Source organism: Hippopotamus amphibius, chromosome 8, assembly GCF_030028045.1.
Source record: "Hippopotamus amphibius kiboko isolate mHipAmp2 chromosome 8, mHipAmp2.hap2, whole genome shotgun sequence".
Lineage (NCBI taxonomy): Eukaryota > Metazoa > Chordata > Mammalia > Artiodactyla > Hippopotamidae > Hippopotamus > Hippopotamus amphibius.
The window spans coordinates 124,399,987-124,412,896 of record NC_080193.1 but is presented as its reverse complement, the minus strand read 5'-3'; the positions used below and the strand labels follow the sequence as shown (position 1 = coordinate 124,412,896).

Sequence of the window (12,910 nt, the reverse complement as noted above, 5' to 3'; positions counted from 1 at the left end):
CACATTCTGGTGCTTGAAGCAGCCAAGGTGGAATTCTGTGGAAAGCATATCTGCATTTTAAGAAGCACTGAGACAGGTGTTAAGGACAGCTTTGATAGCTTTTTGTTACCACTTAATCTTTAGCAATGTCAATTTTAATTAAGGTTTAACTCATGGTGGGAGGAAAGCCGAAAATAACAAGTGCCAGGTTAGGATTGAAGAATCCAGAATCACCTTTGGCTTTACGCGTTCTGGAAGCTTGCCTTTGCTCAAGGCTTCACGTTCCCAGATGAGCCAACTGTGGTATATATATTTAATTGTTATTAATTTCATATAGTACATTGATGCTGAAATCCAGAAAGTGTAAAAGATTGTTTTAAACTATTGAAATACAGTGTGTGACTTGAAGGATGTAAGTTACTCAGCTTTCAGCTCCCTAAACCAAACAGTGTTTGTCTTTAGTGTGAAATTTTAACTGTAAAAACTGCCTGTTATGTCAACAGATTATAGAAACTTATATTATTAATAAAATGGACCTGGGTCTAAGAGATTGTTTTTTCTTCAAAGGGAGTGTGAAGCTGTTTCTTCTTCTGTTTGCATCTGGGTTTGTCTTTCAATTTTAGTTTTTCATCTTCATATTTCCACTGATTTGAGAACAAAATTAATTTTTATAATTTTATTAAGGAAGTATAATCAAGTGCAACCTAAATATAAGTAAATTCTTTTGGATTTATAGCTGAGTATATTGTTAGCTAGGTTTTATTGCTCTCTAATTATTTTAAATCAATGTTATATTCCTAGGAGGTGTTTAGTCTCCTGTGAACCTGAAGCATTCCCATTTGAACCTTGGAAGATCAAAGAAAGAGCACTCTTGTGCTCTTCTAACCACAAGAATTCCTTAACAAACGTGAGTAAGGACCATTGAAGCCAAAGAACTGTCACAGAATTAAGTAACTTAAGTTCTGTGAGCATGAAAAGATTTCTTCCTTGGTTCCCAAAGGAGATTATTTTATACTTTTTTTTTCCACAAGGAATAAAAATAACACATTAACTATCATTAAGAACATTTTTCAAAGACTCTGAACTTCCAAATGAGAGAGAGATAGAGAAGGAAAAAAAAAAAGTTTTAGTGAGGATTTCTAAGCAACATATATACATGTTTTTAAGACATCTTATTGTTGGCAGTGTTTTTTGTGAGCACCCTATGAAACATGTTGTTTAACCCCTAAAGCAGTCTTGTTGCCATATCCAAAAAGGACATGAAACACTTGTGCTGGTATACAGTTTCTATAAATAATAATTTTTTGAGCTATCTAAAGAATATCCCCAAAAGCGCACAGTGCCTTGCTGGGATTTTTTTTTTTTTTTTCCATGAAATAGCCATTGTTTAAAATGAGTGGGAGAGGAATAAGTCTTTAAAGACAGAGCTTGTATAGCAGTTCAAGACTATTCCTCTTCAAAAACACGTCAGGAATTAAGTAGTTGTGTGTAGAAACACGGAAGATCCTTTCTACGGTGTTGGTTTCAGTCACCTATTCTACCATATTTAACTAATTGTGTGATGGACCTGTACTCTCACATACACCTATTCAGTCAATGGGATTTACATGTGCTTTCTTTTACATTTTCATTCCTACTGTCCCAACTTAGTAGCCCTAAGATGTGGCTTGGTGGATGTGGCATACTCACTCAGTCTTGGAGACACCCACTGCACATTTTGGATGTTTGCTCACACAGCTCCCTGAGGAGCAGAGCCTGGATGGGGGGTGGGGTGGGGGGTCCTATTCCTTATGTTGTGTGTCAGTCCTTTTTTGTGCGATGGTGCCTTCAGAATAATGACTATTTCTGTTTCTGAACAATGATAAGTCTTATGAGAAGTATGTGTAGCTTATATTTCTTAATTTTTGTCCTTTTTTTGCTAAGCCTGTGAAATACTTTGGCTCTGATACAACTTGACTTGAATAATATTTTATCCTGAGTCTTCCTCTAAGGCAGTGCATATTCCTGCCAGTACTGTAGTCATCTTTGAGAACTACATGTGGGTAAGCACTTGTATGTAAGCCATTATACTGCTGTAACTAATGCATACAAATGATTCTCTTTACATTAACAGTCTTAAAAGTGGATATGTAGGGGGAAGGAAAATTCTTAAGGGATTCCAACATAGCTTTGTCAGTTCAGACTGAGCCATACTGTTTTCCAAAGGGCTCAACACATAGTCCATATACTGTGCATTCAGTGTATGTTTGGATTCTCCTTTTACTGCTTTTCCTAGAGTGTACTGTTCTATAAGCAAATGCCCATGTGTGGTTTTTAAAATGTGCTGGGAAAAAAATAAAACAATACCAAAACCACTCATTGTTACAGAAATTGTTGCTTTTCTTATGTTGATTCCATTTAACCTTTGTTGACAGCATCATGCTCTACTCAGAGAATAATAGGATACAGTCTGTTCCCATAAGAAGTCTGTCTAGTGAATGACAAGTGCACAAATACTGATTTTGTCCCTGCCATGGCTCCCACACTGGAGGAAAGGTTGTAGCTGTCTGGGCTCTGAAATAACTGAGAATCAGACCTGTTGAATCCAGTCTTACTTGATACATTTCAATAATCATTTGCCATACTAAGATTTTAGCTCTTATATAATTGTTAGTTATAGTTAGTTAAAGCAGTTTTCTACCTGGCTCATATAAGTCTCATACTGAATGAACCTTAAAAATTATCTCATCTGTTTCCCAAACATAATTGCTGTCTAACCTCCCCATCCCCTGGGCCACACACAGATAACCAGTCTTCCTGAATATTTGCTGTGACCACATGGGAATTTATTGCCTTTCCAGCAAGCCTTTTCCCGGTTTCTGAAATCTTCCAGGATTAAGAGGTTTTTGTTTATTGGAATGAAATCTGTCTCCCTCTTCTATCCATTAATGTAACTTCTGTCTTCTCTAGTCATAAAGAATTGTCCAGTTGCTTGAAGGCAGCTCTTAAGGTATTTAAAGAGTTCATGTTCCCCCAGATCTTCTCCAGTCAGCTGTTGCTCCTGTCAGTTCTAGACCCTTCATCATCCTAATCTCTCCATTTGATGTTCTTAAAGTGCAGTGTCGAGGCCTGAATGTTCCAGAATAGTACCAATGATTTCCTTATTCCTTATTCCAATATTCTTTAGTCACTCTTGCATTCTTGGTGGACATTGCACTGTCACTTCACACTGAACCTGAATTTAACAATTTGTCTTTTCTGCATGTGCCTTTTTGGCCACCTCTCCATGGAGGCTGATTTTTTCTTTTATTTTTTATTAATTTTCATTGGAGTATAGATGCTTTACAATGTTGTGTTAATTTCTGCTGCACAGCAAAGTGAATGAGTTATACATATATACCCTTTTAGATTTCCTTCCCATTTAGGTCACCACAGAGCACTGAGTAGAGTTCTCTGTGCTATACAGTAGGTTCTCATTAGTTACCTGTTTTCTACATAGTAGTGTATATATGTCAATCCCAATCTTCCAATTCATCCCATCCCTACTTCCCCCCTTGGTGTCTGTACGTTTGTTCTCTACATCTGTATCTCCATTTCTGCTTTGCAAATAAGTTCATCTGTACCATTTTTCTAGATTCCACATAGAAGGGATATTATACAATATCTGTTTTTCTGACTTACTGTACTTTGTATGACAGTCTCTAGGTCTATCCACGTCTCTGCAAATGGCACTATTTCTTTCCTTTTTATGGCTGAGTAATATTCCATTGTATATATGTACCACATCTTCTTTATCCATTCTTCTGCTGATGGACATTTAGGTTGCTTTCATGTCCCGGCTATTGTAAATAGTGCTTCAGTGAACATTCAGGCACATGTATCTTTTTGAATTATGGTTTGCTCTGGGTGTATGCCCAGGAGTGGGATTACTGGGTCATGTGTTAGTTCTAGTTTTAGTTTTTTGAGGAACTTCCATACCATTCTCCATAGCAGCTGTACCAATTTACATTCCCAGCAACAGTGTAGGAGGGTTCCCTTTTCTCCACACCCTCTCCAGCATTTATTGTTGGTAGATTGTTTTGATGATGGCCATTCTGACCAGTGTGAGGCGATACCTCATTGTAGTTTTGATTTGCATTTTTCTGATAGTTAGTGATGTTGATCATCTTTTCATGTGTTTGTTGGCCATTAGTATATCTTCTGTGAAGAAATGTTTATTTAGATCTTCCCCCCATTTTTTGATTGGGTTGTTTTTTTGCTGTTGATCTGCATGAGCCGTTTGTATATTTTGGAGATTAATCCCTGAGGCTGATTTTTTGTTTTTTTATTTATTTTTATTTTTTTAATAAATTTACTTATTTATTTTATTGGCTGTGTTGGGTCTTTTTTTGCTCTGTGCGGGCTTTCCCTAGTTGCGGTGAAAGCGCGCTACTCTTTGTTGTGGTGTGCGGGCTCCTCACTGCCGTGGCTTCTCTTGTTTTGGAGCACGGGCTCTAGGCACGTGGGCTTCAGTAGTTGCAGCACATGGGCTCAATAGTTGTGGCTCACAGGCTCTAGAGCGCAGGCTCAATAGTTGCGGCTCACGGGCTTAGCCATTCCGTGGCATGTGGGATCCTCCTGGAGCAGGGATTGAGCCCGTGTCCCCTGCATTGGCAGGTGGATTCTCAACCACTGCGCCACCTAGGAAGCCCTGAGGCTGATTTTTTAAAGCCTCATTACTTACATTTATTCTTAATAAAATTTGTATCTTACTGTATTTAGTTCCAGGTTTTCAAAATTTTAGAATCTTGACTCTTACCTGGAGTATTGTTTGTCCCATCCCGCTTTGGGACATCAGTAGGATTGAGACACGTACTGTCTGGATTCTCATCCAAGTAATGGCAGGTATCTGTAACACACAACAAGGGCCTGTCCAATAGCACATCCAGCAAAGAGCATTCAGGGTCTAGGCAGCTAACAGTTCCACTTGACATGCTATTGTTCACCTCATATTTTTACATTTTGTCAACAAATAGGCCTTTTTTTCAATGAATCAGCGTTTATGCTAGACAAACATTAAACATGCAATTCCGTCTATTTTATTTAACATCGCCAGCTGCCTTACTGAAATCCTTTGATAAAGCTTGCTGCTCCAATTTCCTGTGCTACCCTATCAGAAAAACAAATGGGGTCTTACTGCCATCACATTTACTTTTGCCTGTGTTTGCCCTCAGGGGCATGTCTCTTTCTTTTTCAATATACTCGTAAACTCATCTTGTGCTGCATTTTCTGATGTGATTTGTTGATTGGGCATCGTATTGACTGATGGACAACCTCTAAATCCATTTTTGCAAAGTTCTGTCACATCCTTTGTACCTCATTGTGTCTGCATTAGACCTGGAAAGATAATTTTTTTAAATGACTGAAATTTGTCACTGTAAAGCTGTAAAATGACAGGACAAGGTGGAGTTCAGTGAAATGGGTTCTATCCTGGAAATTTTGTGGCTGCTTCGTTTTTCTCTACCAGCTACCAGTCACTTTTCCTATTTAGGCCTAATATCTTTTGTAAAATGAAAATCTCTGAGGTTCCTTCTAACTCAGTTTCAGTGATTCTGATTGAGTCTATTTTTGCTGAACACTACCCTATGATTGACGATTGCATTAATAATTTACTTTTTAATTTACCCATCATTAGTCAGACACCTCTGGGCACTTAATCCTAGACAAGAGGCTCTGATTGTTATCACAACAACCCTGTGAAATGTATCGCCCCTTTTTTTCTGGTGAAATAATAGGTTTAGCAACATTGCATAACACCCACTGTTCGTAGCCGGGAAGTGGCATTGCCAGGAGATGGAGCCAGGTCTGGCAAAATCCAGTGCCTCTGTGCTGGCAGCTTCACTGCTCTAGGCTGCTTGTGCTGGGCAGTATGTCTGATGTATGTAGAGTTTCTGCTTTGTAAAGTAGATTATTAGTCATTGCCCTCCACAGAAGGGCACAAGTACAGAGGGGAAACAGCTGTCTTCATGGCTACATGCCGTAGAAATACCAGGAAGCCTTTTGTCCCAGGTGCTGTCATGCTCTGTAAATGTTTAATCCACAGGGTCCTGCACTGATGCTTTTATGGATTTAATATGACACAAAGGGAAGTGCTGTGTTTGATGGACTTCATTTTTATATCTTTAATATTGTATTCCTTTGAGCTGTACTTAAAAATGTAAGAGTAACCTGTTATTGTTAAGTTACACATATCCCTGTGGAGAGACTGCAAATTGAAAACTATTTAAGATTAAAGAAATGTTTTATTATAATCTAAGGCCAATCAAGGTTCTTTGGAAAGTCACAGTTCCTTAAAGCTGCTAATTTAAGAATTAAGGTTGCTGCTGAAGGACTTGAGCTACATTAGGGTGCTCAAAAAGTTGCACATAGTTTATAATTAGAATGAAGGTATAGGTGTAGAATCTGGAGTTACTGGCTCATCACAAAATGTGCTGTTTAACTAATACTAAGGGTATATATAGCCCAATAAGTGAAAGCAAAAGCCTCAAATGTCACACTAGTCCCAGTGGTAGGTCAACAAGGGATAAGAGGCAGTTAAGTGAATGGTGGATAGTGAGCTGCAAGTCACACCATTAGCTAGGAAGCTACTCACTATGGCAGAGGATACCCTCAGGAAAGCACAACCTCCCAGATGTTTCCAGATCACTAGTAGTCATTAAGAGAAAACAAAACAAAAACTAAGGAACAAAGACCAAAACGTTTTTTTTAAAATGCTGATGTTCACCAGAAATGAAAGGTTTGTCTTTGGTGTTGTTACCTTTTAAAATCAGGTAGTGTAGATAGCCACATTCTGCTTCCCTGAACAGACTTCCAGCACTGCTAACCCTCCAAATGCCGGTGTGGAAATGAGCCCAAGCAAAGATTATAGGGCACAAGGGTCAGAAAGTTGCTCCCTTAAAGCTTCCCCTCGAAGCCATTTGCCCTTTCTTTTAAAAAGAATTTTTTTTTTCATTTGCCCTTTCTTATCTCTCTTTTCCTAGTAAGCTTGTTTATCTGGGCATCTACCCCATAGCCCTCCACAAATACACCGATTGTTCTAACCTCAGGTCAAACCTCTCATTGGCTGTTCTGTTTGGATTCCATCTGAGGTGCTCCTCTGAGGTCTGAGAGGCCATACCTGTATGCTCCTGCATCACCCCTCTGGGAGGGAGTCTCATCGCCTACGATCACAGCTGTTTCTCATTGCTCGGTGATCTCTGCCATTCCGGCAGTTTTTCCAGTTCCCAGTTTTCTGCTTCTCATGAATGGGTCAGAGTTAGCCACTGTACACCTGACCTTCACAGATGACATTAGTGTGAATATCTGTGCCACAGCTGAGGCAAAATTCAAAGAGGGGCTGTCTTGAGGAATATGAATCCTTTTGTAGGCGTGTCATGTCACTGATCAAATGAGTGTGCTTGGTTGTTCTGCATAGAACAAGATTTTGTTTACGTCTGAGAAAATGGAAATGACTACTTGGGTGCAGCAAACACATGCTTATATTCTGAACATTTGTGTGGAGTTGGGTTGACTAATATGAAATAATGGATTTAATATTTGATCCTTTCAAAATACACAATGCAGGGTGGTGGGATGAATTGCGAGAGTGGGGATGACATATACGCTAATATACATAAAATAGATAACTAATAAAAAATAAAATACACTATGCAGATATTATGAAGAAATCTTAAAGGAGTAAAAGCTTGAGAAATATAGGGAAATGTGTTTCTTTTTTTGTCAAGAAAAGTGCTTCTAGCACTGAGTATATGAAGTTCTAGGAGCATAGAACAAAGCTTTTCATCAGAGCTTTAGGGATAAAAGCCTTCAACCAAATGGCAATGTGGAGTGGTCATAAAGTCATTTGCCTATTAGTATCAATAAGCAGAGGTGAGTACTTTGAAGGTGAGTTTAAAAGAAGTATAGCCTAAAAATAAAGGACAATAAGTGCCTTAGGTATGCCCTCGCCCTTCCCAGTCTCTTCCAGGGCTCTGACGGCTGGCCACTTTTGTTGGCTTGGTTCATGAGTCTTTGCTGTTGCCAGGCAGCAATCTATCAATCCTGGTGGGTGCCTCTCTGGAGAGCCAGGGTGAGGAAGGGGACAAATGCCGTGATTGACCTTTATTCCTTTACCCAGTGGTAGGAGCAGTCAGGATTTCCTGATGCATTACTACCAGGAAATCCCAACTGCCCAGCGGCAAGGGGTTAAAAACTGTTCTGAAAAGCTTTTTATGCTCTGCAAAGCTAAATTACACATACATGCAAACCACAAACACACAGCACCTGGGTAAATAAAGTGTGGTTGAATAAAGGCTGGGCTATTTGCAAAAGGGAATCTGGAAAACATTTGCTTTTAGGTGGTTAACATTACTTATACTTTATGCTTTTTTTTTTTTTAAAGAGGAAAAGTGCAAAAAAAAATAGTTTTTAACATGGCTGTTAAAAATAAGATTTCAGTTGATTTACTTTCCAAATCTTAAGGGGCTATGAAGATTGAAAGGATACAGAGCTACTGCACAAAGAAGCAGCAACACTTTCAGTACAAAAGTTGTTAAAGAACATTTCCCAGTGATGGACTTGTGCTAAGGGATGCACTGAAGAGGTCATTAAACACTGATTGTCCCCCCCAGTATGGGCTCAAACATCAATGGTAAATGGTATCAGCTTACATAATTAAGATTAAAAATGCTATAAATTCAATACCACTGGACTTCATAATAAGCTATATTTTCTGATAGATCTAATAGAATTTGAGCACCCAGGAGGTCACGCTACAGAGGATTTATGCTGAGTACCTATGTGACTCCCTGTCTGGGTACCTATGTGGGTAAGTGATTTCTCCTTGAAGGGAAAAATCATCATATCGTGGCAGGAGTTCACTATCTTTCAGTAGAACACTATTAGGTTGAACCATAAAAAATTGTAGTTTTGTAGTTTAAAAACTTCCAAAATCAGTAATTTCATAATTCAAGCTATTTTGTTTTTCTTTAAGTCAGGTCAAGTTGGGGTTTTGGAGAGAAAAGGGGTTGGAGAAACAAATAGTAAAGCTCTTGTATGGTTCAGAAAATAAAAATGGCCAAGCAGAATGAGTGGGGTTTTCATTGGAAGGGTTGTGGGCCTGACCTGGCATTATGCATCTACCAGATGAGGTTTGAGAATTGACAATTTCATCTGCCATGGAGGTGGAAGAGAAGTCTGGTGGGGTCGTGGGAATAGTGTAGATTTTTCGTTACCTAAGAGTGTACCACAGGCAAACAGCTCCAGCATTAACATATCCTAAATTGCAAACACAAAGGTAGGAGTTAAGAACTGAGTTCTCATGATATCATTGCTATGCCTCATCATTAAAGATAAATGAGAGCAGGGACTTCCTAGGTGGTGCAGTGGTTAAGAATCCGCCTGGCAATTCAGGGGCACAGGTTCGATCCCTGCTCCAGGAAGATTCTACATGCTGAGGAGCAACTAAGCCTGTGCGCCACAACTATTGAGTCTGCACTGTAGAGCCTGTGAGCCACAACTATTGAACCTGTGTGCCGCAACTACTGAAGCCCAAGTGCCTAGAGCCTGTGCTGCGCAACAAGAGAAGTCACTGCAATGAGGAGCCCCTGCACCACAATGAAGAGTAGCCCCTGCTGGCTGCAACTAGAGAAAGCCTGTGTGCAGCAATGAAGATGCAATGCAGCCAATAAATAAAAAATTAAAAAAAAAGATAAATGAGAACAGTTATGAAAAACAATAAATATATCTTGTTCATGTATTCAAATTATTAACAAATGGAACAAATGAAAACCATGTAACATTCTTGCTTTGACAATTGTTTATTGTCTCTAAACCACAGCACCATAATTTTAAGGGCACAAGATCCCCCACTGATTCTTGCACATTAAAAAAAAAAAAAAAAAAAAAACCCAAACATTTGTAATGTATTTTGGTTACATAAAGCATTACATTTATATTGAAAAACCCTGACAAAACACCCTAAATGTTATATGTATTCATTACAAATTAATATAATTATGAAGGTACATTGTGAGAATGGGACACACAATCCCTGAGATTATTATTTAAAGCCTATAAATCCTATACCTTAACTACTGAGTTCTGGGCCTGATAGTGCCAAGTCCCTGGATAACATAATCCTTAATGCAGGAGGCTCTCAAAAGGCACCAAGCACAAATGATAACAAAGGAGAGGGAACATAGGTGCTAACAAGTTCTAACAGAAATAGTGTCCCCATGCACTTTTAAATTTTTCATAAATCTTTCTAGGTGTTAAAATTCTTACGTTTCACTTTGTGAAGATTTTTAAGAAGTAAATATTAGTTATTTTTATTATAATTTTAAAGTGTACAAAGTTCAACATGTAATAAATGCAAACATGCCAATAGCTAACTACAGATAAAGTGAAAAACAGACATAAAGCCATCATGATAAGGAAACTATCAGACAGTACTACATATTCCATCCTATAATCTCATAAATCAAAGCTTTTAACTGTCTGGATTCATAAGTGACTGTATTCTTGCCGCTATGCATTCTTTCTTCTTCCAGGGGTTGTTCAATAACAGCAGGTATGTTCCTGCCATACAGTTCACAGTGTTCTAGAAACTGGACACATTCTTGTATAACACTGTCACGAAGCATGATGGTATGTTTTGACATGTTTTCTAATAATGACAGGAAGCATCTTTTGGCATAGTACCAGGTATCAGTTCCCAGTTTTTTATTATAAGGTTCCAAGCTTTTGATAACGCGAGAAATACCAAAGTCATAATTTCCTTTGGCACAATAAAGCGTCCCAATCACCAAATTCACAATGCAGAGATGGTAGATTTTCTTATCTGGGTCATGATACGAGAGCTGCTCTTCCTCCTTTTCAATCTTCCTCATCAACTCCTCAGCTTCTTCATTTTGACTTGTCATAATATAGGAAACACACAGGTTAGCCAACACAATAGCACTGACATTCAGGATGTTGTCATAATGCTTCTTGACTATGGGCTCATAAAAACCTATGGCTTCTTTGTATTTGTTCTCCTGCATGAACAGAACATGAGCCACATTCAGCTTCCACACATCATGGTCATTACAGAATTCCACAGATTTGCGGAAGATCTTTTCCACCATTGGATAATTTTCAAGGTTCCAGTAGATTCTGGCCTGGGCCATCAGCACGGGAATATACTTCTCAAGAGAGTCATCATACTCATTCACTGCCTTTTTGACTGCTTCATCATCTCTATTGTGTCTTGCTTCCTGCACTTGAATAGTGAGTCTCCGGAGCTGTTCAGTCAACATCCCTGCTAGCCCATCAAGCTTAATGAAAGCCTCTTCAGGAGCTGTCTGGCAGGTGATCATGGCATCCAAGAAGTCATAGAGGTAGGGTGTGAGGAACTTGTAAGTCAGATGGGCATTGTCTGCCAGGACATCTGCTGCCAGGTCAAAATACTCGTATTTACAGTAAAGCAGCAACAGGTTGCCAAAGGTCTCTGGGGGAAAGGGATTCTGTTGGAGCAAAAACTGTAGCTTTTCAAACCCTTCCGTAGGCCTGGCATCCATGTTCATTAGCGCCTGGTTGTGCAGGGTCACAGGGTCTAACTCTTCCTCTGCCCTTGGTGGCATGTCCGTGAGAGCTTCCTGGGCCGCCTCATAGTTTCTCAGTTGGTATTCTATGGCGGCCTTGAGGTTGAAGGCTTCCACCAGAGCAGTCTGGTGAAGGACTAAGGTGTTGCCAACACTTCGAACGTCAATGCCCTCAGTGGTCATGCCCACACCCAGCTCTGGGTGCTGGCGGATGCCACGCTCAATAATGTCGGCGATGTGCTTCAGCGCCGGGGCATAGTGCCGGCTGCTGTAATAGGCCAAAGCCAGGTTGTAGGAAAGGTCAGGCCGGTAGCCCGAAGCCTGCAGGGCCGCAGAGAACTTGGAACACGCGGCTTCATAATGTCCCTCCTTGTAGAGCAAACAACCCAGGTTGACCTGGCCATCGAGCTCGTTCTCGCCCCCGCTGTCTTCTCCTCCTTCCCCACTCAGTAGCTGCTCCACCAGGCTCCTGGCCCCGGGCAGATCGCCCTCGCTGTACTTGATGGCGGCTTGGAGACGGAGGACCTGGTTGTGGTAGGCGGGGTTGTCCAGGAGGAGGAAGGCGACGCGGGTGGCCTCTGGGTAAAGGCAGGCCTTGTACAGGGCCTGGGCCTGGTACAGGCGGTACTGCTCCAGCTCCGGGTGCAGCTGGCTCAGCTGCTCATAGCACTCGGCGGCCAGTGCGAACTCCTGCAGGCGGTAATAGCAGTGGCCCAGCAGCGACAGGCCGGCGCGGCTCCTGGGGCTCCGCTGGAGCTCTCCGCCCAGCAGCTGCACGGCCTCGGCGTAGCGGGCATCCCGGATGAGCCGGTACACGACAGCGGTGAACTCTCCGTCCGGGATGCGCGCACCGCCCAGCCCCGCCATAACCGCTACTGTAGTTGCGTGCGCTCGTTACCAAGGCAACAGGCCGACCGGAAACGGAGGACTGCGGCGAATGATGGGGCTTTTTTTTGCGTGCTTCCAAAGTTACTTTGCGGCGGAACGACCACCCTGGGATTTAAAATAATCACGAATGTGAGTGTCCCTTTCATTGGCCTGATCCCTGAAGTCTCCAGAGTGCGAGCGGCGTTAGTCAGGGGGTCAAACTTCTCTCGGCCTTACAGAGACGGAAACTCTTCTTCCCGGCATGCACCGCTCCGATAGCGCCGCCATGGGGCGTGGCCGCGCAGCATGCTGGGAGACGTAGTCTCCGCGGGATGGACCCTCGGGTGAGGGGAGGTGAGGTCGCGGTCGCCTTCCCTTCCTGTGGCAAATGAGGGTTGTTGGCTGCCTCTTGTGTCCTTGGTCTCTGGCGCTGGGGAGGAAGTCCCTTCTGTTTCTGAGCCTTTATACGCTGTGCAATGCATACA

General features: G+C 41.3%; 1 protein-coding gene across 1 annotated transcript; it reads right to left on the bottom strand.

Moving 5' to 3' along the window:
• Positions 1-9,781: 9,781 nt before the first annotated feature.
• LOC130859645 (tetratricopeptide repeat protein 30B) lies at positions 9,782-12,456 on the bottom strand. The gene has a single exon (XM_057747231.1). The coding sequence runs from the start codon at positions 12,423-12,425 to the stop codon at positions 10,428-10,430; it is 1,998 nt and encodes a 665-aa protein (XP_057603214.1). The 5' UTR covers positions 12,426-12,456; the 3' UTR covers positions 9,782-10,427.
• Positions 12,457-12,910: the final 454 nt, after the last annotated feature.